Genomic DNA, 27,098 nt, shown 5'->3' on the forward strand with positions numbered 1-27,098 from the left:
GCCCATGAAAAACGGGAAAAAAAGGAATCCCATGAATCTGCACCTAAAATCAATGACGAAGGACTCAGATGTGCAATACTTAAGGCAAATCTTGATGTGCTTTATTAAAACAATTAAAAATCACATTAAAATGTCTAGCATAGAATATTAAAAAGTTAGGTCACAGATTGATTCTTGCTCCCCCACAAATGTTCTTGGGTAACAGGCCCCCGAGCCACAAGGCCCAGCAAGATCTGTGACTAACTTTTGCTCCCCCACAAATGAGCTTGGGTGACAGGCTAACGCGACAAAGCCCAGCGATAGAGAAGTAAGAGTTGTCCTTTTATTGTGGTCTGCGTAAACTAAACAGGGCGAGGTGGGACTAAAAGTTGTGTCTGCGAACAAATTCAAGGACCTAAACGGCCTAAACAAACAACAGCATACAGCTTCTCCAAACTCAAAGCCCAAATAAAGAATCTCGCGGCGCGACGGCCCAAACGACACACGGCCGGGAAGAGAAGGCTTCCTCCCAAAGCCTTCCAAGCCAGGCACACGACCGCCGCAGCCGACATGGCCGCCGGACCCACGTGCCGCCGGCCGCGGAGGCGCAGTCTCTGGTGGAGTCGTTCTGCGCCGTCACCTCGGCGACCCCCGACAAGGCGGCCTTCTTCCTCGAGGGCCCAGCCGCCGTTCGCTCCTTCTACGACAACACGGAAGTCGACGCCGTTGGCCCCGATCCGGCACCCCAGCCCCCGCCAGCCGGTTCGCCTCCGTGCTCCTCACCACGCGCCACGACACCATCGACGACCTCCTCCATACCGGCGAGCTCGCGGTAAGCTTCGATTGCCTGATTCACTCTGCTGGCCATCGATATGTCGCTGGGCCTGAAACTGGGACTTCATTCATTTATGAATGCTAATTGGCGTGCAATCTTTGTGAAAAGGTACAAGTAGGGCCATGAATCAGTCATATTGGCTTATTGAAAATTTGAAATCACAAACTGAAGGAGGTTGGAACATTGTACATAAGGTGTAGAGCTCCTGTAGCTTTCAGATCTTGTCATGATCGCAAACAGCGACCTATACTGTGTTAACAAATCTAATAGTAGATTTCAATGAAAATGGAACTGGGGGGTGAGCCCATGTTGATCGAAAAAACAAATCTAACAGATCATTACAAGTTCTAGTTTCAGTGTTACTTCAGCTATTTAGCAGCACTACTGTATTTATGCTAGGACAAGCTACTACTTACGAGCAGCTTAACTCAAAACAAATATATGCAGTAAACTTTCAGCATTTCGAACTGAAAAGGGGCCAAATAATTAAGAGTTTTTAGACAGTTGTTACATTGTGTTAGCCGTGCAGACTCAGCAATATTTTCAGATACTGATCCTCATGTATCTTCATGTTGAATTCCGCAGCTATGTTCAGTTGTGCTCATGTCCGGGCTCATCATAATCCTGAGCAGCGCCGCCAAGATCACTCACCAGGCGCGGGCCCTCACTGGCCAGACCACCAAGTTGCACGCCTGCTGCACCATCGAGCCGGTCCCAGACGACGAGATAGATCCGGGATCCAACCAGAACTCCATGCTGGAAGAGTACCCCGAGGACGAGAGCGACCGCGAGACCGGCGACGAGGACATGCTGGAGAACACCAAGTTCCTCCAGCCTCACACACACGTGATCTCCTTCGAAAAGAGGCAGGCACTAGGTACGTGTAAATCATCAACAGCAATCATAAGTTTCATTGTGTTACGATCCCACTAGATAACTTGACGCAATCACGGTCGAGTTACAGAGGAATGGGAGGGATTTGTCTAGGGTTCATGAGTTACAAGGAGAAAAGGGGATCGGGAGTGAGAGCCGCCGCCGCCAGTGTCTTCTCTCTGCCTGCCTCTGATTAGTGCCCTCGCTAGCTTAAGTAGCTAGGTCGTCCATTTTGGGCCTCCGTACCGCTTGCTGGGCTTGCGGGCTCGTCTGTTCCTCTCTTGGGCCTGACCGCTGGTGTGGGCTGGTGCGGTAGGGGCTGTAGGCTGGGTCGTAACAGTCTCCCCTTCTTGAGAACCAGCTTGTCCCCAAGCTGGAGCTTCTGGGTAGTGGTGTTGCAGCTCGTCACGGTCCTCCCATGTCGCCAGGGACGCTGGTTGATCAGTCCAGCGAATGAGAACTTGCTGAACTTGGTTCTTACCACGACGGTGGAGACGAGTGCCCAGAACTTCCACTGGCTCGGGGCTGGATGCTGCTTCAGCTGGTAGCTCCTCCAGCGCCTTCTCTGATGGAGGGAGTGCTCGCCGCAGTTGCGATACATGAAAAACTGGATGAATGCTGCATGCGGCGGGAAGTTGAAGCTTGTAGGCGACTTGGCCCACCCGTTGCACCACCTGAAACGGACCAAAATACTTGAAGGAAAGTTTTTGGTTAGCTCTCGTGGCCAGCGACCGTTGGATGTAGGGTTGGATCTTCAGAAACACCCAATCATCCACCGCGAACACGCGCACTGATCTTTTCTTGTCTGCAGAGTCTTTCATTTGCTGCCGCGCTCGAAGCAGGTGTTGACGAAGCAAAGCCTCCATCTGCGCTCGGTCTTGCAGCCAATCCTCCAGATCCGGTGCAGCGCAGGACAGTGGGTCACCGATGCCAAAGTGCCGTGGTGCGTGACCGTACAGAGCCTCGAAGGGGGACGTCCCCAAAGCAGAGTGTGGTGAGGTATTGTACCAGAACTCAGCGAGAGGCAGCCATTGGGACCACTTGGTTGGGCAAGCATGGACGAAACACCTCAAGTAGGTCTCTAGGCATTGGTTGACTCGCTATGACTGCCCATCCGTCTGCGGGTGGCGAGCCGTGCTCATGCGCAGTTCAGTGTGCGTCAGACAGAACAGCTCCTTCCACATGATGCTTGTGAAGATAGGGTCTCGGTCTGATACAATCGCTGCTGGCAACCCGTGAAGCTTGTAGATGTTGTTGACGAAAGCCTGAGCCACCTGGAATGCAGTGAATGGGTGCGACAGCGGAATGAAATGGGCTAGTCGTGAGAACTTGTCTACTACCACCAATATACTGTTGTATCTGGCTGATTGTGGCAAACCTTCAACAAAATCCATAGTGATGACCTCCCAGGCTTGTGTAGGCACGGGTAAGGGTTCTAGGAGCCCCGGGTACCTGATTCGTTCCGGCTTGGCTTGCTTGCAAATCTGGCAGTCTTCAACAAACAGTTTGACATGTTGTTTCATCCCTGGCCAAGTGAACAACCGCCGCACTCGCTTGTATGTGACGTTGAAACCAGAATGCCCTCCGATCGCACTCGTATGCAAGGCTGATAACACCTGTTTCTGAACAGCCACATTGTTACCTAACCATACCCGTCCGTGCTGCCTGATGATGCCCGAGTCCAAAGTGAAGCCGTCCTTGTTGGTTGCCCCTGTAGCTAGACGAGTCAACCATCTTTGTGCCATAGGATCTTCACTGTACCCCTGCTGAACTGATTCCAACCACGCCGGCACTGTTACTGTGATCGATGCAAGATCTCCTTGCGGTGGCCCTGGGCGTCTGGATAAGGCATCTGCCACGCGATTATCCACACCTCTTTTGTAGACAATGCGGTAGCGCAGGCCGAGGAGCTTGGACATGATTTTTTGCTGCCAAGGTGTCGCCAACCGCTGGTCCTCTAGGTGCACTAAGCTTCGTTGATCAGTATGGATCAGGAACTCATCGTTTTGTAAGTACTGTCGCCAATGCTCGACCGCCAAGAGGATCGCTAGTCCTTCCTTCTCATATGTGGACAAAGCGTTGTTTCGTGGACCCAAAGACTTGCTCAAGAAAGCCACCGGGTGCTTGCCCTGTTTCAGGACGGCGCCGATGCCTTTGTCCGACGCATCTGTTTCCAGCTCAAATTGGACCGTGAAATCCGGCAGTGCTAACACGGGAGCGGTTATCAGTGCTCCTTTAAGTTCCTGGAAAGCTGCTTCCTCCAACTCAGTCCATCGAAATACTGTGTTCTTCTTTAGCAGGTCTGTTAGTGGGCGGCCGGTGATGCCAAAGTTCCTCACGAACTTGCGATAATACCCTGCGAGGCCAAGGAAACCGCGTACCTCCTTGACGGTGGTTGGTGTTGGCCATTTTGCTACTGCAGCAATGTTTTTCTGGTCAGTTCGGACTCCATCTCCACTGATTTCATGCCCCAAGTATAGCAGGCTTGGCCTGGCAAAGGTGCATTTGCTCATCTTGATCTTCAGCTGGTGCTTGTCGAGTAGCTGGAACACTTCCCTCAGCCCCTCACAGTGTTGCTTCAGGGTAGCGCTATGCACTAGAATGTCGTCAATAAAGTCCAGTACTCCCTTGCGGTTTACTGGAGCCAACACTATGTTCATTCCTCCTTGGAAAGTCGTCGGTCCCCCCGTGAGGCCGTATGCCAAGACCTTGAACTCGAAGTGGCCATGGTGGGTCTTGAAAGCAGTCTTGTGTTCATCTTCGGGCTTCATACGAATCTGATGGTATCCGGCCCGGAGATCCAGACTAGTGAACAGCGTGGAACCAGCCAGCTCGTCCAGTAGCTCGTCAATGACAGGTAGAGGGTAGCGGTTCTTAACTGTCACCGCATTGAGTTGTCGGTAGTCCACGCAGAAGCGCCACGACAAGTCCTTCTTCTGAACTAGCAGCACTGGTGAAGCAAAGGGGCTGGAGCTGGGCGCGATGATACCTTGAGCAAGCATGTCTGCAACCTGTTTCTCAATCTCATCTTTCTGGGCCGGGTTGTATCGATACGGGCGCATGTTGACTGGTTTCGCCCCGGGCAGGAGAGGAATTGTGTGATCGAAAGAGCGTTGTGGTGGTAGTCCCTTAGGTTCTTCAAACAGGTGTCCAAACTCGCTGATCAGGGCCTCCACTTCAGCAGGCACCGGCACTTTAGTGATAATTGGCTCCCCTTGCTCTGCAGCATACAACTGAACCATGCGCGCGACACCCGAGCGCTGCAACAACTCAGTGAGCTCGTCGCTTGATAGCTGGTGGCACTGGCTGATATCCGCTCGAGCACCCTGGAGATGGATCGTGTCGCCCTTGTAGTCAAAGTCCATCGTCTTCTCGAGCCAATGCACCTTCATTGGGCTATGTTGAGCAAGCCAGTCGATTCCCAGGATTACGTCGTAGCAACCCAACGGAAGCACCTTAAGGTTGGTGTCGAAGGTGACCCCGTGGGTTTGCCATGGGCACGCCGGCAGCTCCCGGTCACATCGCATGACGCCTCCGTTGGCCACGCGCACCATCAGAGGGTGTTTGGCCTTGACCACGCCTTGCAGTTGTGTGGCGAGCGACTCGCAGATGAAACTGTGAGATGAGCCCGAGTCGACGAGCATCAAGACCTCGCGCCCTTGCACCCACCCGTGGAGACGCATGGTGGTGGGGGATTCCCCTCCGTCGAGTGCCTCCTTGGAGATGACGTAGCAGTCCGCGCTCCGCTCGCTGCCTGCGTCTTCACGCGTGCTTGGCTCACCGATATCCACTGATTCGCTGTGCATCATGGAGAGAAGCTCCCCAACCACATGCAACTGGACAGTCGGCCCACAGCGATGATCGCGCCCCCAGCGCTCGCCACAGGTGAAACAGAGCCCGCGGGCGCGTCGGTACGCACGGAGGGCTGCGATCTTGTCTTCTGTTGGTTGAGGGTGCGACGCTTCCAGTGCGCGACGATCCGCGCTGCGCCCCTCCACTGGTAGCACGGACTTGGTCGGTGCAGCTGCTGGTGGCGGTGGTAGAGGGAGGGCCATGCGTGGCACTCCTCGGAAGGCAGCCGGTGCCGAGTGCCGACGATCCTCCCGCTTGTCTTCTCTGCGCAGAGCTTCCAGCACTTCCTCCTGTAAACAAGCAAGGTCGACGGCAGTATCAAGAGTCTTGGGTCGATGTAAAACTACAGCAGCACGTATATCTTTCTGTAACCCATCAATAAAATGTGTGATAAAATAAGATGGCTCCCATGATTCATGATGGGCCACTAAATTGTGCATAAACTGGGTGAACTTCTCTGCATATTCAGTCACGGAACCACTCTGTTGCAGGCGATTGAATTGTCGCAACAGAGACTGGAATTCCTCTCTCCCAAACTGTGCACAAACTGCCTCTGCAAACGCACCCCAATCTGTATAGATTAGGTGCGCCTTGGTGGACTGCAACCAAGACAATGCCCCATCGATGAAATACATCGCGGCACAACTCACCCAAGTATCAGGACTAAGTGTACAGACTCTGAAATATGCCTCACACTTCAAACGCCATGCTCGTGGACCATCACCATCGAACAAAGGAAAATCAAAACGTGGGGGAGGTGGAAAGCGGCTGAATCCAAACTGACGCTCTCCCATAAACGAACTTTCAGCAGCAAAGGGGTGGAAATCGGCCATACCCGTGATCGGAGGCGCCCGCGGGGTCTGTTCCCCCGGCGACATCCCCCGGTGATCTTGCGTCCTGCTGTGGCCAGCGGGCCCGTGGCCGTCGCCACTGCGAGGCCAGTGGCGCTCGCTTGGTTGATGCAGACGCACGTCCGCGATCGGAGCAGCCATGAGCGGAGGTGCTGCTGTCGACGGAAGAAGTGGAGGCAGGTCCGTGAGGCGGATCGGAGGCACCAGCTCCGTGGCCGCCGCTGGTGCCGGATCTAGCACCGCCGCGGTTTCTGGCCGCACCTCCTTGAGCAGTTGACGCAGCTCGCCCACCTCCAGGCGCAAGTCTTCCACCGAGCGCTCGACAGCTGGTCGCCACCCTTGGAGCTCGAGGACGATGGGGTGGATCTCGCCGATCTGGGACGATATGCCGTTGATCGCCGCCGTCAGATTGGCCAGGGCTTTGTTGGTCTCCTCCATGGCGGTGGTCTTGCCGCGGCGGATTTGGTCTAAGGAAATCGACCGGCCAGGGTGTAGGTGGTGGGGAGGAAAGGCTGCTAATACCAAATGTTACGATCCCACTAGATAACTTGACGCAATCACGGTCGAATTACAGAGGAATGGGAAGGATTTGTCTAGGGTTCATGAGTTACAAGGAGAAAAGGGGATCGGGAGTGAGAGCCGCCGCCGCCAGTGTCTTAGTGTCTTCTCTCTGCCTGCCTCTGATTAGTGCCCTCGCTAGCTTAAGTAGCTAGGTCGTCCATTCTGGGCCTCCGTACCGCTTGCTGGGCTTGCGGGCTCGTCTGTTCCTCTCTTGGGCCTGACCGCTGGTGTGGGCTGGTGCGGTAGGGGCTGTAGGCTGGGTCGTAACACATTGAATTTCCATGAGATGTTCTTGGGGCTGATGAAAAACGCTGTTGCAGTGACATACCTGGAGAACAACAAGGCCGGCATCACCGTGTTCAGATTCACGCTGGACCTGCCGTACCTCCACACGATATTCATGCTCGAGTGGACGCTCTTCCTGTGGCTGCTGGGGAAAACAGTCGGCTTCTCGTGAACGTCAAGGAATGTCATCGTCCTTCCCAGCCAGGTGGTTCGATTCCGTTCCATGTTTTTTTGCTGTCGCCCGTTTGATCCTTGTGAAAAGAGAAGGAATAGGGTTTTCTCTGTGTGCGCGCGGGTGGCACGTGAGTGGTGTGCACTTGTATGTTGCTAGCAGCGATTCTGTGTGATGGTCGTGTAAATTATTATGGGTTGATTGCTCGTGGATGTAAGGTGTATGTACAGGTTTAGATAAGTGCTTTAGAGCCTCGTGCGTGCGTGCGTGACGCTTGGCATTGCAGGTTTATAATCTCGGGTTGTAACTTGTAAGCCAGCATCAGTTGTAGAGCAGGTGTGTCAAAAAAAGAAAATTCTTTCCTTAATTTTGGTTCTACCGGCTGTTCTCGTGAAGAAAATGTTTTGTGCTCCGTATTTCGGTATGAATTCTATGGGATATGAGATGGTATTTCATATTCAGTACATGTATAATAGTCGAGGCATTTCAATGCAGGTGAGGGTGGTACATCTAATGGTAGTTTTTTTGTGTGTGCGCATTGGTGTCTCCAGTGTGCATCTAATGCGGAGGTCAGACCTGTGCCCATGCTTATTGTGTTTGTAACTTCGTATCCACTTGATGCTTCATTTTTAAGTTAATAAAATTCATTCTTTGTGTTAAAAAAAGAACCAAAGCTCACTCAAAGTGATGATCTGGGTTGGCCCACTTTCCAGTATCTGCATGTGGTTCTTTCTGTATGATGTGTCCTCGTTGCGATTGATGGGCGCGCGGCGCGCCCATGTCCCGTTTGAGAGCTCCTATGCAGCGCTTTAGGTGCCGAAAAAGATAGCTGACGCTTGCCAGCTTTGTTCGCAGGCCGCAGCCCAATACGGCCACTTCCTGCTCGCTTTATCAAGTTTTTGGTTTTTCCGTTATTACCTACAGTACGACCTTCCACAGCATGATCTAGTGAACTACTCCCTTTGTCCTGAATTACTTGTCGCAGCCTCAAAAAGAAAAGAAAATAGTCCTACATGTCCAGCGGTTTCTATCTACTGTACCACATGGCCAACGGTTTTTATTCACTGTACCACATGGCCAGCGGTTTTAAAATCTATGAAGTTTTAAAAAATTATGAATAAAAGTTCACAAATTCAAGAAAAGTTTATGGATTTGACAAAAAAATATTTTTTTATAAATTATATGAATTTGAAAAAAACATGAAATTTGATTAAAAATCATGAATTTCAAAAAAAAACTCATGACATTTTAAAAAGGCATAGGTTTTGAAAAATGTAAGCGAATTCAGAAAAAAGTTCACTAATTTTATAAAGTGATAAATTTGAAAAAAGATCATGAATTTTGAAAAATAAGTTCACTAATGGAAAGAAAGTTTGTGAATTAAAAAATCAGAAATCTGAAAAAAGTTCACCTATTTTTTAAAAAGTGTGTGGATTTGAAAAAGTTCATGACATTTGAAAATAAGGTCACGAATTCACAAAAGTTCAAAAATTTTGGAAGAGTTCATGAAAAATGGAAAAAAATCAGAGTTTTTTAATTAAAAAAATCATAAATTCAAGAAAACTTTGCAGATTTTGAAAGAAGTTCATGAAAATTGAAAAGAGTTTCTGAATTTGGAAAACATATATGCATTTGAGAAAAGTTCACGAATTGAAGAAATAGTTCAGGATTTTTTAAAAAAGTTAGCAAATCTTATAAATAGAAAATAAAATGAAAAATGAAAGAGAAAGATAAAAGGAAAAAATTAAAAAGAAGAAGAACAAAACCAGGCCGAAACAAAACCAAAAAAACTTGTGTCTTGTGGTATAGGACATGGAGCAAGAGAAGTACTAGTAGGCACAGTAGGTGAGCCGTCCGTGTTGGTTACTGTGTTTGGAATGAAACATTGAGGTTCCTACTTGGAATCTCAATACCTGCTAACGAAATGTAATGCAGCCTCGCCCGAAATCGACCGCGAGACACTAGGCCAGAACCAGAACCCCCCCCCCCCCCCCCCCCTTCATTTGTTTTGCTTTTTATACTCCCAAATATTCTAAAAAATATACGTTACAAGCAAAATTTTTGTCAATTATTTTTAAAATTGTTAATCAAGCATTTGAAAAATGTTAAATACGTACAGAAAAAGTGTTTATCATGTATATAAATAATATACAATGTGTATTTAAAAAGATGACCGTGTATTAAAAAATGTCAATCAAGCATTTAAAAAATGTTAATAAAGTATTTCAAAGACGTAATTCAAGCATTAAATAATTGTTAAATGTATATATAAAAAATGTTTGTCATGTAATGAAAATGTATTAAAAAGCTGTGTGTATGAGAAAATGTTTTATCATGTATTCAACAAATGTTAAATGTGTATAAAAAATGTTTCTGATGTACAATAAAAATGTTCAACAGACATGAAATAAAAGTAGACATCAAACATCGTATATTTTAAAAAATGTTAGTTGCATCTTTACAAAATATTAAACATGTATATAAAAATGTTCCTGGTGTATATGAAACGTACATTATGTGTGAAAAAAAACATTTGTTGCTACTAAAAATATTTACAAGTTATTTGAAAAATGTTGACCATGTATTTTAAAACTAAAACTTATATTTTAAAAAACATACATCGTGTATTCAAAAATATTCAACGTGTATCAACAAAATGTTTCACGTCTACACTGAAAATGTACTTTGTCTACTGGAAAAACGTAGATATGTGCTGAACAAAGAAATAACCAATAAAAACCGAGAAAGAGACAATGAAAAAAAAGGAAAACTAATGAAAGCCGAAAAATAAGCAAATAAAACAAAAAAAATCAAAGAAACCAATGAAAACAATGGAAACGTCAAAAACCAAGAAAGAAAACAAAGAAAAAAAGAAGAAGAAAAACAACCGGTGAAAAAAATTTAAAAAAGGAAGCCCGTGGAAACCGAGAAAAGAAACGAAGAAAAAGGAAGAAATTTTAGAAAACAAAAGAAAGAAAAACAGTTAGACCCGAAAAAAGAAACATAGAAAACGGTGAGAAGGTAAAGAAAACAGAAAAATACAACCACGGGAAACCTAACAAAAACCGGTACAATGATCGTCCCAAGCAAGCGAGGAAAAGAAATGAGCGAACTGCTAAATGAGTCGGCCCAGAAATGAAGCGTGAGGGAGTTTCTTTAAGCGAGCAGAGCATATATCTTGCTATAAGCGAGATACAACTCTTGAGGCGATTGATGCCCTTTTTTCTTCGCCAGTGTGACCCTAGTGAATTATCATTTTTGTTTAGAAATCATCCATGCAATGTACCAAATATTGATCCATATGCTTGCGTTTAATGTTGTTGTTGCTCCCTTTAAAGTTACTAGTACCTGGCACCTGTTGGGTACTTTTGCTAATGTGATATTGCTTTGCCACATACACCACTTCATTCACCGTTGTCGGATTTCGGGTTCCGGCAGACCCTCTAGGTTCGAACATTGGGGTGTGCGCGGAGATCTCGCCCTCTACCTACCTGCACCTCGCCGCCTTGCTAGGGTCTAAGCTATGAAAGGAACAACACAAGAGACACAGTATTTATACTAGTTCCGGCCACCATTGTGGTGTAATACCCTACTCTAGTTTGTGGTGTGTGGATTGCCTCAGGGGCTGATGATGAACAATACAAGGAAGAACAGCTTCGCGAGGGTCTGTTCTTGGCTGGTGCGATGAACTGCTAGGGGAGTTCAGTCGCTCTCTCTCTCTGCTGGTTTCAAGGTGATGATCCTCCCCCCCTACCTTGTGGGTAGCTAGTCCTATTTATAGGCAAAGGCCCTAGGCCTCTTCCCAAATATTGAGCGGGAAGGGCGCCAACAATTGGCCATTTTAAAGGGGAATATCTAGTACACTTATCCTGACTAAAGTTGGTCCTCGCCTGTCAAAGGCTCTGGTGGTGACGCCAGCTTGGGCTCCACAATGACTTCCTTCCTGCCGTTGCAACGGTCTTGGTCTTGTTGCACCGAAACGGGTGCCTTTGCTTGATGCTCTCGCCTACACTTGCTCCCTTTGCACCAAAGAGGAAAGGAGGACACTGCACGGGCTGGCGCCCGCCTGGCGCCCTTGGTCGTCATGGCTTGCGTCATGGGCACCTCGTGAGGTACCCCGCCTTGATCTTCCCGCCTCCTCGTGAGCCAGCCTGACGAGGCCGTGCCTGAGGAAGCTTCCTGTCGTCCACCCCACGAGGCTTGGCCCCTCGCGAGGGTCTTGAGCTCGTGCTGATGAAGATGGGCCGTGCTGGCCGCCCCTTGAGCCACGCCGCAGGCAGGCAAGTCTGGGGACTCCCGTTTCCAGAACACCGACAGTAGCCCCCGGGCCCAAGGCGCGCCTGGACTTGGCTGAGCAGAGAAGCGAAGGGGCAAGTGCGAAGCGCCGCGGGCCCTAACAGCCTGCGGCCTTGGGCACCGCATGGCGGTTGATTGGACGTGGGCGGCTCCGCTCCCCCACGACACCTCGGCAACTGCACGAACTGACAAGTTCATGCATGCAAAGCGGGTTATGATTACCTGTGATCGTGGAGGCCGGTGGTTGGCCTCCTCTGGCTATAAGTACGGGACGGCGCCTGCCCTTCCGGTTCATCCCCTCTTGCTTCTCCTTCTTCTTCATGGCTCCGCCAAAGAGGTTCTCGGCCGCGGAGAAAGGAAAGGCCCGCCAGGTGGGGCCTGGCCCTCCCCCGCTCAAGCGCGGCCGAGGCCGTCCCCGCAAACACCCTGCGACTCCCTCGGTGGCTCCTTGCGGCCGTGGAGGTGATCTCCCGCGTGGTGACGGGCGGTAGGCCGCCGCTGGGGGGCGTGCTATGGCCGCACGACCCCCTAGGCCGCGCTCCCACTCGGCAGAGGTTCTGCCGGAGTTCGTTGTGTGGTCGGCGGAACCGGCCAGCACCCGGCTCCAACTTCCTCACTTCCTCCTAGGTGAGCTTCCGGCTGGCGCCCCGGGCGACCTCTGGCTTCAGGCGGACGGTTGCTGCAGCCGAGCCTCCTGGGCTTCGCTGGAGGTCTCTGCAGCCGGGAGCCTGGCCCTGACCCGTGGCTGGCAAACGTTTGCCCGTGCGTGTGGTCTGAGCCGGTGGTGCACCCTGCACTTCAAGTTCGACGGCGATGCCACCCTCTACATGAGGGTGTTCGGGGAAGATGGTCGCCGCGCTGGGTGCTGCCCTGAGAACGACAACCACGGCCATGGGTCCAGCCCCAGCGATGATGAAGATGACAGCGCGCGCATGGTCGGCGGCTCTCGTGGTTCATCGAGCTTCGACGGCTCTTCTTCGGGCAGCGGCTCCTCCAGTGGTGGCCGCGATCAGCCTCCGCGCCGCCGCGCCTGCCTGGGGGGAGGTAGCGGGTCTGCCCACCGTCGCGCCTCGGTGAAGCGCGAGATAGAGTCCTCCTGAGCTCCGGAGGCAGTTCGAGTCTCCCCCGTGAGTTGGTGTCGAGCGAGTCGCGCCTGTTTTGTTCTTTTCCCTTTTCCTGCGCAAAGAGACAGTAGTGTAGGGCCTCGCGAGGGTGTGCTTGGACTATTGTTGTTAATTATCGTACTGCTTCCGCTATTCCGGTATTGTGCCTTTGTGTCGCACGCCTGTGCGCAGAAATTACTTAGCTCGGGGGGGGGGGGCTGTCGTGACCTTTGCTTCCCGAGGCCGAGGCCTCGTCGAACGCTTCACGTCCTGCAAGGGTTAGTCTGGAGAGGTTGTTCCCGGCCTCAGCTGTGGAGGCGACCAACCCAGGTCCTGTGTTCGTGTCGGGGTGCCTGTGGGGCACGGACTGGAGGGGTGCTCCTGTAGTGGACCCGGGTAGGGAAGCCTCGAACGATAAGGGCAGAAAACACTCGCGAGGGTGCCCGCGTTGCTCCCTCGTGAGACATGCGCGAGAGAAATCGGGGCAGGAGAGCTAAAAAGGCAAAGAGTCACAAGCCAAAGACGACAACAACTTCAATAAAACCTCGAATGGGGATGAACAAGCCAACTGCAGAAAGCAAATGAGAAAAGCCGCGTCCGGCACCTAATCTAGTCTTTGACGTCTTCTCACCAGCGCGGAGCTAAGTGCTGCCACTGGGCGTGGGAGGGAGCCCCAGGGCCTGAGGCCGGCGCTCCTGAGACTCCGGGGCGTGTACAACCCCAACTCATTATTACGTGAGAGTGTCACGGGCTGCGAGCTTCACAGACATTGGCCTTCTTCACAGGCTCCGGGCTTTCTTGGAAAGATAATCTTCATAGGCATTTGCCTTCTTCACAGGCTCCGGGCCTTTCTCGGAAAGATAAACTTCACAGGCGTTTGCCTTCTTCACAGGCTCTGGGCCTTTTCCAAAATGCAACAGCTTCACAGGCGTTCACCTTCTTTACAGGCTTTGGGCCTTTTCCAAAATGCGACAGCTTCACAGGCGTTCGCCTTCTTTACAGGCTCTGGGCCTTTTCCAAAACGCGACAGCTAAACAGACGTTCGCCTTCTTCACAGGCTCTGGGCCTTTTTAGGGGTAAAACCTCCGGAGGTGCTGAATGTTACACGCGTTCTGGACGGGTACCCCTCCTGAGTCTCCAAGCGCGCGGAGCCGGGCCTGGAAACATGAACAACCTTGAACGGGCCCTCCCACATGGGAGAGAGCTTATGCAGTCCCTCCCTGGAGAGAATCCGCCTGAGCACGAGGTCCCCTACCTCGAGAGTCCTGGGGCTGATGTTGCGGCAGTGGTATCGCCGCAGTGCTTGTTGGTATCTTGCCACTCGGAGCGCGGCTTCCCGACGACGCTCCTCCCCCAGCACGAGGTCCGTCCCCCGCATGGCGTCCTGCTGCGCCTCGTCGAACGCTAGGACCCGCGCAGAACGACGTCTGACCTCGTGAGGGAGGACCGCTTCAGCTCCATAGACCAGGAAGAATGGGGTCTCGCCAGTTGGCTTGGTCGCGGTCGTGCGGATGGACCACAACACGGACTGAAGCTCGTCGTACCAACCTCGGCCGCAGGCCTCCAGCTTCTTCTTGAATGTTCTGGTCTTGAGGCCTCTCAGGACCTCCGCGTTGGCCCGCTCGGCCTGGCCGTTGCTCCGAGGATGCGCCACTAAAGCGTAGCATATCTGCGTTCCAAAGTTAGCACAGTATGTTTTGAAGAGGTTACTGGTGAATTGTGAACCGTTGTCGGTGATGATGCGGTTTGGCACCCCGAACCGGCTCACGATGCCCTTGATGAACTTGACCGCAGAACCCGCGGGGATGGTGCGGACGGCTTTCACTTCAGCCCACTTGGTGAACTTGTCCACGGCGACGTAGAGGTAGCGATAGCCCCCAGACTGCGAATGGCCACGAGAGGGGTATAGTTTGCAGACCTCCCGCCGGCTGATGGATCTGCTTGGCATGGAATTGGCAGGCCTCGCAAGCCTTCACCAGTTCGACGACATCATTGAGCGTAGTGGGCCAATAGAATCCGCTGCGGAATGCCTTGCCAACGAGGGTCCGCGATGATGAATGATGCCCACAGTCTCCACCGTGTATATCCGCCAACAGTTCCTTCCCTTGCTCCCTGGAGATGTAGCGCAAGGACACGTCATTCGGTCGCCTTCGGTAGAGCTCTCCATCCCTGATGCAGTATGTTGTGGCTTGCCACACCACACGCTTCGCTTCCTCCTCCTTCTCTGGCAAGGTCCCTTGCGTCAAATAGCTCCGGAGCTCCGTGATCCAGCACCCCTCCTGAGGCTCCATCGTCAAGAGCAAACGCGCCCCTGAGGCCGGGCCACAGACCGGGGCTCCCGAGGCTGGCGGCTGGGGGAGCTCCTCCCGAGGCTGCACCGCGCTTGTCAGTGATGGCGTGGCCGAGGGCTTGAAGAGCCGCTCCTCGAAGACGCCAGGCTCCTGAGGTAGCCGCCTGGATGCTCATTTGGCGATGTCGTCAGCCTCCTGATTGGTGCCACAGGGCACATGCTGCAACTCTAGCCCCCAGAACTGCTTCTCCATCCTGCGGACCTCCGCAAGGTAGGCTTCCATGTGCTCATCCCTCGGCTCGTATACTTTGTTGGAGAAGTTGATGAGGAGTTGTGAATCGCCCTTGATGGTAAGGCGCTTCACTCCTAGGGCAGCCGCGGCCTTCAGGCCTGCTATTAGGCCTTCATATTCTACTATGTTGCTGGAGACCTTTTCTCCGTGCTGGAAATAGAGCTGCACGGCGTAATAGAGCTTGTCTTGAGTAGGAGATATAATCACCACACCAGCCCCCGCGCCGTGCCTGGAGAACGCCCCGTCGAAGTACACGACCCAACCGTCTGGCGCCTCGCTTCCCGGGGAGAGGGATCGATCCTCATCAGCCTTGAGGCCCGGCGCCTCCGTCCACTCTGCCACGAAATCCGCCAAGGCGGCCCCCTTGATGACTCTGGTTGTGCTGAATTCGAGCTGAAACGCTTGCAGTTCAATGTTCCACTCAGCGACTCTTCCAACTGAGTTAAGGCTCCTGAGCACCCTTTCCAAAGGGTACGCTGAGACAACCTTGATGGGGTGGCCCTAAAAATAATGCCGCAGCTTGCGCGAGGCCACCAATAGCGCGAGGAGGAGTTTCTGAGGCATGGGGTACCGCGCCCTTGCGTCCCGCAACACTGTGCTGACGAAGTACACAAGGTGTTCAACGAGGTTGGGAATGCTGGTATCGATAGCGCCCTCCGGAGACCGTGGCGCCTCCTGAGACAGGGGAGCCTCCAGCGGCTAGTCGCTAGGGGGAGGGGTCTCCGCTGTCCCGAGTGCGTTCCCCTGCGGCGGCTGATCCTTCTTGGCTGTGGTAGTGGTCTCTGTGGGTCTTCCTTGATCATGCTTCGCCTCGATCCGGGCAGCTGCCGCGGCTTTGGTCCGACGCTCCTCCCTAACCGCCACCAGGGCTACGCTGGCGGAGTAGGGAGTGGCTGCAAGGTAGAGCACCAGGGGTTCCTGAGGGTGCGGGGCCACCATTACCGGAGGGCTGGTTAGGTACCTCTTGAGATCTTGGAACGCCTTGTCGGCCTCTTCAGTCCATTCAAAGGGTCCCTTTTTCTTCATCAGCTGGAAGAAAGGCAGCGCTCGCTCCCCCAACTTGGAGATGAAGCATCCTAGTGTTGTCACGCGCCCAGTGAGCTTCTGCATTTCTCTAAGGGCCTTTGGCGGGCTCATGTCCTCGACCGCCTTGACCTTTTCTGGGTTAGCTTCGATGCCTCGGTGGGATACGAGGAAGCCCAAGAGCTTGCCTGAGGGGACCCCAAACACACACTTCTCTGGGTTGAGCCGCAGACTCACAACGTTGAGGCTTGCGAAGGTTTCCTCTAGGTCTTGTATCAGGGTCTTGGCCTCGCGAGACTTCACCACAATATCATCGACGTAAGCCTCAACATTCTTACCGAGCTGCGGGCCCAAGGTGATGTGCATCAGCCGCTGAAAGGTCGCCCCTGCGTGGCGCAGCCCGAACGGCATGCATGTGTAGCAGTACACCCCACACGGGGTCAGGAAAGCTGTTTTTTCCACATCTTCTACCTCCATCTTGATCTGGTGATACCCAGAGAAGGCATCAAAGAAACATAACAGGTCGCACTCGGTGGTGGAATCGACGATCTGATCGATGCGGGGGAGCGGAAACGGATCTTGCGGGCAGACTTTGTTGAGGTTGGTGAAGTCGACACACATACGTTCCTTCCCCCCTTTCTTTGGCACGACGACTGGGTTGGCCAACCAATCCGGGTATCGGACCTCGCGAATGACCCCTGCAGCTTCCAACTTGCGGGTCTCTTGGACGATGAAAGCCTGCTTTTCCGTGGACTGCCGCCTTGCCTTCTGCTTCACGGGGCGGACATTGGGGCACACATTGAGGTGGTGCTCGATTACGCCTCTAGGGATCCCCGCCAGCTGATCGGGCTCCCATGCGAATACCTTCTTGTTCGCGCGCAGGAACTTGACCAGGGCCTCCTCCTGCTCGGGCTCGAGGTTGGCGCCTATGGTGAAGGTGGCGTCAGTGGATCCATCCTCGTCGACCAGTATCTGCTTAGTTTCTGCCTTGTCTTGGGTGAACAACTGCTTCTTCTTGGCCGGCGCAGCCCCCTTGGGCTCAGGGGCGTCCGAGTCAGTAGGCTGTGCCGCCACCACCGCCTTGAAGGCGAGCTTGAGCACTCGCAATGCATCCCAGGTGTCTCCGGACACGGTGAGGACGCCGCTGCTCCCGGGCATTTTCATGAGGTTGTACGCCGGGTGAGTCGCAGCCATGAATCAGGCCAGCGTTGGGTAGCCGAGGATGGCGTTGTATGGGAGGCCGATGGGGGCGATGTCGAAGTCGATTAGCTCCGTGCGGAAATTGTCGTAGGTGCCGAAGGTTACCGGGAGACGGATCTGCCCCAGGGAGCTGGATGACCCGCCCCCGACGCCTAAGAAGGGCCGGCTGGGCTGAAGCCGCTCCGGTGGTATGTGAAGGAGGCTAAAGGCTTCAATCGAGAGCACACTGAGGCCCACGCCGCCGTCGATGAGAGTCCTGGTGACGGCCACCTGGCAGATGGTGGGGGTGCACAGCATCGGGAGCGCGCCCGAGCAGGCTGAGTTGGAGGGGTGGTCCTCCAAGCTGAAGGCCAAATCGGCCTTGGGCGCCGACCGACCTGAGGAAGCCCCTGCCGCGTGGAAGTACCACCGACCTGGCGGACGAATGGCTTGACGCGGCGGCCTGAAGGTGGCGCCTGCGAGCCGCCCAGGAGGGCCGCGACGACCGGGGGCGCCGGCAAAGCGTGCTGGGCGAGGAAGAGGTTGCGCAGCTCTTCCCAAGAGGCCACAGAAGCCGCCGGCAGGTGGAGCAGCCACATGCGCGGGGCATCGGTGAGGGCCATGAGAAGCCAGTTAGCCATGGCCCCGTCGTCTCCTGCTGCCCCGAGGATGGCCTCCTCGTACACCAGCAGGAAGGCCAGTGGATCAGTTGTGCCATTGTAGTGCGGCGGCGCCGCTGGCTTGAACTTGTCCGGCCACCGCACCTGTCGCAAGGCTAGGGCCAAGGCTCGGGGCCCCTTGGCCCCTGCGCTAGCACTGGTGACCGGAGCGGGCGGCGCGCTGCTCATCGCAGGGTGAGCCGCGGTGTCGTCGAAGAGCGGGTCGGCAGAAGGGAAAGCTCCGGCGCACCCCTACCTGGCGCGCCAAATGTCGGATTTCGGGTTCCGGCAGACCCTCTAGGTTCGAACACTGGGGTGCGCGCGGAGATCTCGCCCTCTACCTACCTGCACCTCGCCGCCTCGCTAGGGTCTAAGCTATGAAAGGAACAACACAAGAGACACAGGGTTTATACTAGTTCGGGCCACCATTGTGGTGTAATACCCTACTCTAGTTTATGGTGTGTGGATTGCCTCAGGGGCTGATGATGAACAATATAAGAAAGAACAGCCTCGCGAGGGTCTGTTCTTGGCTGGTGCGATGAACTGCTAGGGGAGTTCAGTCGCTCTCTCTCTCTCTGCTGGTTTCAACGTGATGATCCTCCCCCCTATCTTGTGGGTAGCTAGTCCTATTTATAGGCAAAGGCCCTAGGACTCTTCCCAAATATTGAGCGCGAAGGGCGCCAACAATTGGCCATTTTGAAAGGGAATATCTAGTACACTTATCTTGACTAAAGTTGGTCCCCGCCTGTCAAAGGCTCTGGTAGTGACGCCGGCTTGGGCTCTACAATGACTTCCTTCTTGCCGTTGCGACGGTCTTGGTCTTGTTGCACCGAAACGGATGCCTTTGCTTGATGCTCTCGCATGCGCTTGCTCCCTTTGCACCAAAGAGGAAAGGAGGACACTGTGCGGGCTGGCGCCCGCCTGGCGCCCTTGGTCGTCATGGCTTGCGTCATGGGCACCTCGTGAGGTACCCCGCCTTGATCTCTCCGCCTCCTCGCGAGCCAGCCTGACGAGGCCGTGCCTGAGGAAGCTTCCTGTCGTCCACCCCGCGAGGCTTGGCCCCTCGCGAGGGTCTTGAGCTCGTGCTGATGAAGATGGGCCATGCTGGGCCGTCCCTTGAGCCACGCCGCAGGCCGCAGGCAGGCAAGTCAAGGGACCCCGTTCCAAAACGCCGACAACCGTATTGTCATCGGTAGTAATAATTCTTTCAAACAAGCATTTGTTTCATGTGTGGTTTAATTGACAACTCAATTGCTAACTGCTGTAGTTTTTAAATACTCTTTGGCTCTTTTGTGTTGAATGAATAAATTTGTGTTATGACCCCGTACATTTGTGGATCATCATCTATACATTATTGCATCAATAACAAGTGAGCCACTCATGTTTTGTCGGAATCCTAAATGCATAGTTCTGTATTTTATTGACGAATTGATTGTGAAACTACATAAAATGGGCTATTTTTTATATTTTTACGAAGTGTAGTTTTAAAAGAAATACTCATGCTTATATGATGGTGAGCATTTCCAAAATCTGGAGTTGCCCTAGCAGTCTCGAGCAATAGGTAACAAGGCAAATGTGTTGTAATCCATATCGAGCGTAAACTGAATTGCATGACACACATCTGGGACCAAAAATCCTTTATATATGCCACATCGAAGCATCACAAGTCAAATCAATATAGTGCATCACTCACTAGGTTCTCCATATTTAAAGCTCCATGCTATATCAAGCAAGCGAGAAACATGGAACCTAATAACTTAAAGCGTCGAGGTTAAACAAGATGCCTAAATTGCTCGTCCTTTCTTAATTTGATGGATCTGTTCGTCCTGCACATGATAAATCACCGTCGTGATAAGAAAACCATCATGCAGAAATTTGATTCTACATTATAATGATAATTAAAGTTAATATTTATCTTGCTAGAGGGCAACATAAAAATTAGAGATGCTTTGTAAAGAAAAAAACATGCTTAATAGATAAAAATTATATCGAAAGTCCATGTTTTGAAAAGAGAAGGGCAATACCTAGTGCACATCTAGATATGCTTTAGTAAATCATAAAAAATTCAATTAAAATGTACTCCCTCCTTCCCAAAATATAAGGCGCGATTGACTTTTTACGGTCTTTGATGCACAACTTTGACCACTAATATATATGAAAGTATATGGATTGAACATGTATAAATGACATTGTTGTATTTGTCTTGCAAAGCAATTTTATTTCATATGTATGTATAATAATTTTATAGACATATAATACATAAAAAATATAGTCAAAGTTGTGCGACGAAGACCAGAAAAGTCAAACCGTGCCTTATATTTTGGGAAGGAGGGAGTATATAGTAGAATATTAAAAAGTTAGTGCACAGATTACTTATTGCTCCCCCACAAATGTTCTTGGGTAACAGGCCCCCGAGCCACAAGGCCCAGCAAGATCTGTGACTAACTTCTGCTCCCCCACAAATGAGCTTGGGTGACAGGCTAACGCGACAAACCCAGCGACAGTGTTGCAAGAGCAGTCCTTTTATTCCCGTGTATGCGAACTAAATAAGGCGAGGTGGGACTAAAAGTTGTGTCTGCCAACAAAATTCAAGATACTAACGGGCTAAACAAACAACAGCTTCTCCAAACTCAAAGCCCAAACAGAAAATCTCGAAGTCGGTAGCCCATCGCGGCGTGACGGCCCAAATGGCCAGACGCGGTCAAAAGGGAGAGGCAAACGAGACGAGAAGGCTTCCTCCCAAAGCCTTCCAAGCCAGACACACGGCCGCCGCAGCCGAGATGGCCGCCGGAGATGCCACCCACGCGCCGCCGGCCGCGGAGGCGCAGTCTCTGGTGGAGTCGTTCTGCGCCGTCACCTCGGCGACCCCCGACGAGGCGGCCTTCTTTCTCGAGGGCCACAACTGGGCCCTCGAGGCCGCCGTTCGCTCCTTCTACGACAACACGGAGGTCGACGCCGATGGCCCCGATCCGGCACCCCAGCCCCCGCCACCCGTCCCAGCCGCTGTCGATGGCGCGGACTCCGAGGACGAGGACTACTTGGGCGTCGGCGACAAGGATGAGGGCGACGAGGACTACGTGGGCGGCGGCGACGAGGACGACGACGAGGATGCCGCCCTCGCCGCCGCGTCTGCGGCGGCAGATGAGCGGAGGAGGAGGCCCGCGAAGAGGCAGAAGAGGAGCCACCAAGCGCGGGGCGGGAGCGGGGGTGCGAGTGGGAGGGGGACTGTGAGGACGCTCTCCGATCTCGGAGGTGGCAAGGGGCGCGCGGGGTCGGACGAAGACGAGGACGACGACGACGACGAGTGGGCGCCACCCCCTGAGTTGTACACCGGCGGCGAGAGGAGGTCAGTGCTACCTGCATCCCAGGGTTTTGCGATGCTTGCTTCATTTCTAGCTAGATCGCAGAGGCAACTCATTTCTAGGGTTTTAGGTTGCGTTGTTTTTGGCCTAATTTTGTGATCCAGGGGGGTCGCTGCGAATTGAGGGGCCGCTGGATTTGTGGTGAGAGGGAGCTAACTAAACGTGCTAAAATTGCTGGGTGCTTTCACGTTTACTCATTATTAGTATCCATACTCTTGTGAATTTATGGATAGCGTTCGGTTCTGCTAACATTATTTTGGCGAATGCCTGGGGCCCTAGGTCTTGTATAGATACAATAATGGAATCTGTGTGAACGCCAAATCGTTGGGATGGCATGAGAGTTAAATGTTGTTCTTCTAGACAACCTTATCTGTTCCTTGGTACTCCCTCGGTCCGAAAATACTTGTCATCAAAATGAATCAAAAGGGATGTATCTAGATGCATTTTAGTTCTAGATGCATCCTTTTTTGTCCATTTTGATGACAAGTATTTTTGGACGGAGGGAGTATTAGTAGCCACAAATTGCTGATCTATGTTTGCAATCTTTGCAATACTTATGCAGTGTCCCTGCATAGAGTACGGGTTTGTGTATATTGATATGGCATTACTGGTTTGTGTTTGTCAAGGTAGCGTTTCTCTAGACTTGTGATTTGAGTTCGAAGTTCAATCACTGGCAACAAAACTCTTTAAAATTTTCCTGTATCTTTACAGCATACCAATAAGTTTAAATCCTTTGTGAGGATTGTGTGTGGATCAATTTAGTTGGTAGAGTTATCCAGCATTTGGGTATTTTAGTTGCGAGCAACTTACGTTTTACAATTGCTGGTGTGACTTTCTGGTACAGCTGTAGTCCTTAAATTTACCTGTCTGTTCTTATTATAGAAGTGCTATAGAAATCTTACTTAGCACCATGGACAAAAAGTTCTTGGATATCTGATATAACTTACTAGGCTACTTTCCAGTACTGAGAACTGGTTATCCGTAATATGATATGTTCATAAAGTTGTGATAGTAAGAAGTTTGTGTAATTAAGAAGGAAATCTTAACATGGAGAGTTAGAAACGATTGCCCTGTTTTTTTTATTATCAGAGATGAATCTCTGGATATTGTTATGGGGTCAGCTAGTTGGCAAGGATGCGAGAATATGCGTGAGCTCTAGTAATTGGTAAACTTGTTGGTTACCTAGTTATTTTGTTTCTTATTGTTGATTTGGCATGTTCAACTAAATTTGGGTTATTTCTGATGGGTTTTGGTTAGGCATAATCCCTATGGCCATAATTTCAGTGTTTTATCATATGTTAGCAAAGGCATATGGAATGAAAAAACGACATGGGCTTGGACTTATTCGTGGTGATTATTCATCAGCCAATTTATAGAATCTAGTGGAACCAGGTTGATTCCAGGCTGGTTAATGCTGGTAACTAGATGGAAACTTAAAATTGATTCCATGTTTAGAAAAACACCTTCGATTTCACATGTTCTTCTGTTCATAAATATATCTTCTGCAACAAACTATTCTTCGACTACTTGGAGGCCACTTCTCAGCAGGCATGGATCGTGGTTTTACCTGCTCATTTTTTGTGGTGATTAGTATGGATTACATTCTAGGCTTTATCCCAAACCTACAGAAAACATAGGCAAGAATGCATCCAGGGCCCTTAAAAATCTAGGAACCACCCAAAAGAACTGTCTCAAACTAAGAATTAAATATTTATTTTTATATCTTCTGCCATGATGTTATGTAAAATGTGATTACATGGAGATTTAAATTGGCCTGACTTGGTCACTTCTTGGAATAGCTTGCCACTTCCTCTTCCTTGAACTTACCAGGAAGTTAGTCCTGACTGATTGGCCTTGGGTGTCATACACATTTAGATATCATTGTATCAGTGATAACATGATAAAGATCATAGTTAGATCCATAGATGATGTGCAGTGAAGGCTCTTATAAATTGTATGCTGTGCAGCCTTTCTACTTCTATATTTTTAATAGGCTTCATATTACTTTGTTCAGTGGAATGGTTGTTAGAGATCGATCCAAACGCAAAAATGTTGCGGATGAGGTTTTTAAGCAAGCTAAGAGGAAGGGAGCTAAGCAAGGCCCAGCTCGCCGGCAATCTTCTAGTTCAAGGAGCTTTCCTGGGACTAGCAGACTTCTAACAGGTGAAACTGTACAGCCTGACACACCACAGCCACCAGAGGAAATTGTTCACAACATCTACTTCTGGAGTGATGGGTTCACAGTAGACGACGGTCCACTCAGAAGTTTCAACGACCCAGAGCATGCAGCCTTTTTAGAGGTAAAAAGAACTCTGATGTGTGCAACTGAGTGTATATGCACTACTGGTTGTTATATCTGTCTCGTGAATTGATATATGCTTTTTGCTATTTCTTTTACTTTTATAATGCTTTATGTTCACCCTTCTGTTTACAACATGGAGTGATAGTTCTGTCTTGAACCTTTTGCCATTACATGCTGATGATTATGTGTGCAATATAGCATAATAATGGTTAATCTTTTACTCATAAAGATCTGAGTTGGCAGCGGTCCATTCACCGCTTAAAAGTTATTAGGAATCACCATAGGTGTCAACCATTTTATGGAGGATGTACATATGCTTGATTCGACTAATGTATGTTTTGAGATAATGTTTATTAATTTTGTGCAAATTCATGGATTATATCACAAGTGTTTAAACAACCGACAATATATAGCCAAAAAATATATCTGTACCAGCGCATGAGCATTTAGCTAATTGAAATAGTGTCTGAGTGACCTCTTTCCATGTTGTTAGACGTAATATTTTTTAGCTGGTACTCCCTCCGTCCACGAATAAGTGTACATATAGAAATTTTAGGACAGATTACGGAGTGAAGTAAAAAATGCATTGGGAAGTGCAAGCCACCATCTCTCTTCTCTTTAATTACCCCACCCCAATGAGCCAAGTGCATGCAGAAAGTGAGGAGACCATGTGGTGAATGTTATAGGTTTTGATTACCGTGCGATGATAGAGAAACATTTTTTTCACTTTAAAGTGCATTTGAAAGATAGAAGTACACTCTTTTGTGGACAAACTTTGAATGACAAATGTACACTTATTCGTGAGTATTCAAGAAACTAACTCGCTTCAGTGATGGTGTCTCTTGGTTCCTCTTATTTCTGCAATGGTCCCAGTTAATACATACATAAGCCAGGGTTGTGTTAGTCGTTAGGCAATTTTTTTGGCCATTAGTTACACATATTTCCTGTCCAATAACTTGTTTCGTAGCAAGTTATCAGTGTATTGCAGTAGCTTGCCGAGTAAAATAATTCTGCATATCAAGGCATCCTGATTTCTTGATGAAATAGGCAAAGGGAAAAAAATAGGTAGCTTTATCAGCTACTCCCTCCATTCCCTAATATACAAGTCTTTTTAGAGATTTCAATACGGACTACATTCAGATGTATATAGACGTATTTTAGAGTGTAGATTCATGTATTTTGCTCTGTATGTAGTCCGCATTGGAATCTCTAAAAGGACTTATATTTAGGAACGGAGGGAGTATATTTTGTCCGAACTCCTTTGTTGTTGCTTATCGCCTGATTGAATCTGTTGGTCTTACTCGTAACACTTTATGTTCGGCTATGTTATGAAGTGTGTGGAACATGCATTTGTTCTTTTATTCTGTCACATGTTGCTGTTGTTATATCTGCTTGTGCTGAATTGAATGCAAGTAATCCACTTATCTATCTTTTGATTTTTTCTGTTTCCCTAGAGCATCATGAAGTCTGAATGCCCAACTGAGCTTGCGCCGGCTGATGGGATGTCTAAGGTGAACGTAAATCTTATCCGTAAAGAAGAAAAATGTCCTGTAAGTATCATGTAATTTCTGTAGCGCTTCATATGTTTCTTAAATGGTTGCCGTCGCAATAATGATCGATACCTGAACACAGGAGCCAGTCAAGCGCCCTGCCCCATTTCAAGGAGGGGGGAGAATTCTCGCGGCACCTTCTGAAAACTCTGCTCCTTCGGGTATCTCTCTTGCGGCTGCTGCTTCTAGCACTGCGACCACTACCGCACCCAAGACTATCACAGTGGACGATTCTTTGCCGTCAACCTCTCTCCAGATCAGGTTTGCCGACGGCAGCCGTGTGGTTGGGCGCTTCAACACAAGCCACACGATCAGTGACGTGCGGGCGTTCATCTACACAACAAGGCCAGGAGAAACAAGCGACTACACGTTGCAGGTCGGGTTCCCCCCTAAGCCGCTCGACGACGCGACCAAGACCATCGAGGAAGCCGGCGTCGCCAACTCGGTGATCATCCAGAGAGTCTAAGCTCGACGGGCTGTTAACCCCACGTCGTCGAACACACCATCCATCCATCCGTCCCAAGCGTGCACATTTCCTTGCCCTTTTGTCCGTCCCTGAGCTCTCTTGGATTCTAGCTTTTGAGCCTTCCATGGCCGCACTTCACTAGCCGCCCCTTGGGTATTAAGATTGTAAAAATCAGCGAGATCTGGGTACCCGTCCGTCTTATTCATCCTGCTATAGCATAAGTATACTTGGCTTGCACTTGTGCTTCATGTCCGGTCTGCATCACGTTTCGTCTGTTGGCAGTCCTTTTGTTCGGTGTCTAACGGTCCCTTTGGTACGGGTGTGGGACAGGGAAGGGTAGCTGCAACGGATGCCCATTATTCATGTTTTGTTGTTATCATCGAACCGATGTCCTGACGCGGTGACGCCGATGGCAATTTGCGAGCAACCGGGGTGAGTTGTTAGCAGGCAGTGTCTCTTTCTGACCAGGGGTTTCAGGAGTTATTACAAGAAAATTCCCGGCCTCTGAACACGGTATAACAAGTACCAGTTCGTAACATTTTCCTGTCACGGCGGCCTCACTTTTCTGTGCAAGTGTTTGCCGATGCTGGCAACACTGGCTCATCATTTCTTGTTCGGGAACAACATTCCTGCGCTGAGAAGTCGGAGGCAAATAATTGCTTTTCACTTCTATCTCATTTCTGAAGATTTTTTGTCAAAAGGGACCACCTGTCCAACGGTATTGACAAAAAAGACCCCTTCCGGATAAAATTGGCAAAAAAGACCCTTGAAACATGGCGACAGGCGCGCCGGGCGACACGTGGCACCTGCCGCCACGGTGCGAGGCGGCGGGCCACAGATTACGGTGCAACACTGGCGCAACAGAACGGTGTGTTGGGGTGGGCCCCGGCCGCCTGGGGAGCTGGCGGCATGTGTTGTGCCGCGCACGTGACTGCCCCTCATCGTTTTCTGTCCCTGCGCGATTGTAGCTTGTACACGACTAGATATGTTTGTTCATTAACCTGATATGGTTATCATCGTGATTTGTCCCCTGGTACTTGGCATTTGTGATGCCCTTGTAGCGCTGCATTAGCTCGCTCCATCTTAATAAATGACAAGTGAGGGAGTCGTCAGCACTATGTACCAGTACTATTGTACAGTGGATATATACTTGCAGCTCCTGCCGCCA

At 50.6% G+C, this 27,098-nt stretch overlaps 2 protein-coding genes across 2 annotated transcripts; both read left to right on the forward strand.

Annotated features, from left to right (window-relative positions):
- Nucleotides 1-470: 470 nt before the first annotated feature.
- Nucleotides 471-7,785, forward strand: LOC123162807 (uncharacterized). The gene is made up of 3 exons (XM_044580568.1): nt 471-811; nt 1,400-1,691; nt 7,272-7,785. The coding sequence occupies exons 2-3, from the start codon at nt 1,418-1,420 to the stop codon at nt 7,406-7,408; spliced, it is 411 nt and encodes a 136-aa protein (XP_044436503.1). The 5' UTR covers nt 471-811; nt 1,400-1,417; the 3' UTR covers nt 7,409-7,785.
- Nucleotides 7,786-20,973: 13,188 nt separating this feature from the next.
- On the forward strand, nt 20,974-26,167 carry LOC123156975 (plant UBX domain-containing protein 4). The gene is made up of 4 exons (XM_044575182.1): nt 20,974-21,596; nt 23,627-23,912; nt 25,369-25,464; nt 25,547-26,167. The coding sequence occupies exons 1-4, from the start codon at nt 21,031-21,033 to the stop codon at nt 25,928-25,930; spliced, it is 1,332 nt and encodes a 443-aa protein (XP_044431117.1). The 5' UTR covers nt 20,974-21,030; the 3' UTR covers nt 25,931-26,167.
- Nucleotides 26,168-27,098: the final 931 nt, after the last annotated feature.

The sequence above is a fragment of the Triticum aestivum genome, chromosome 7B (assembly GCF_018294505.1).
Source record: "Triticum aestivum cultivar Chinese Spring chromosome 7B, IWGSC CS RefSeq v2.1, whole genome shotgun sequence".
Classification (NCBI taxonomy): domain Eukaryota; kingdom Viridiplantae; phylum Streptophyta; class Magnoliopsida; order Poales; family Poaceae; genus Triticum; species Triticum aestivum.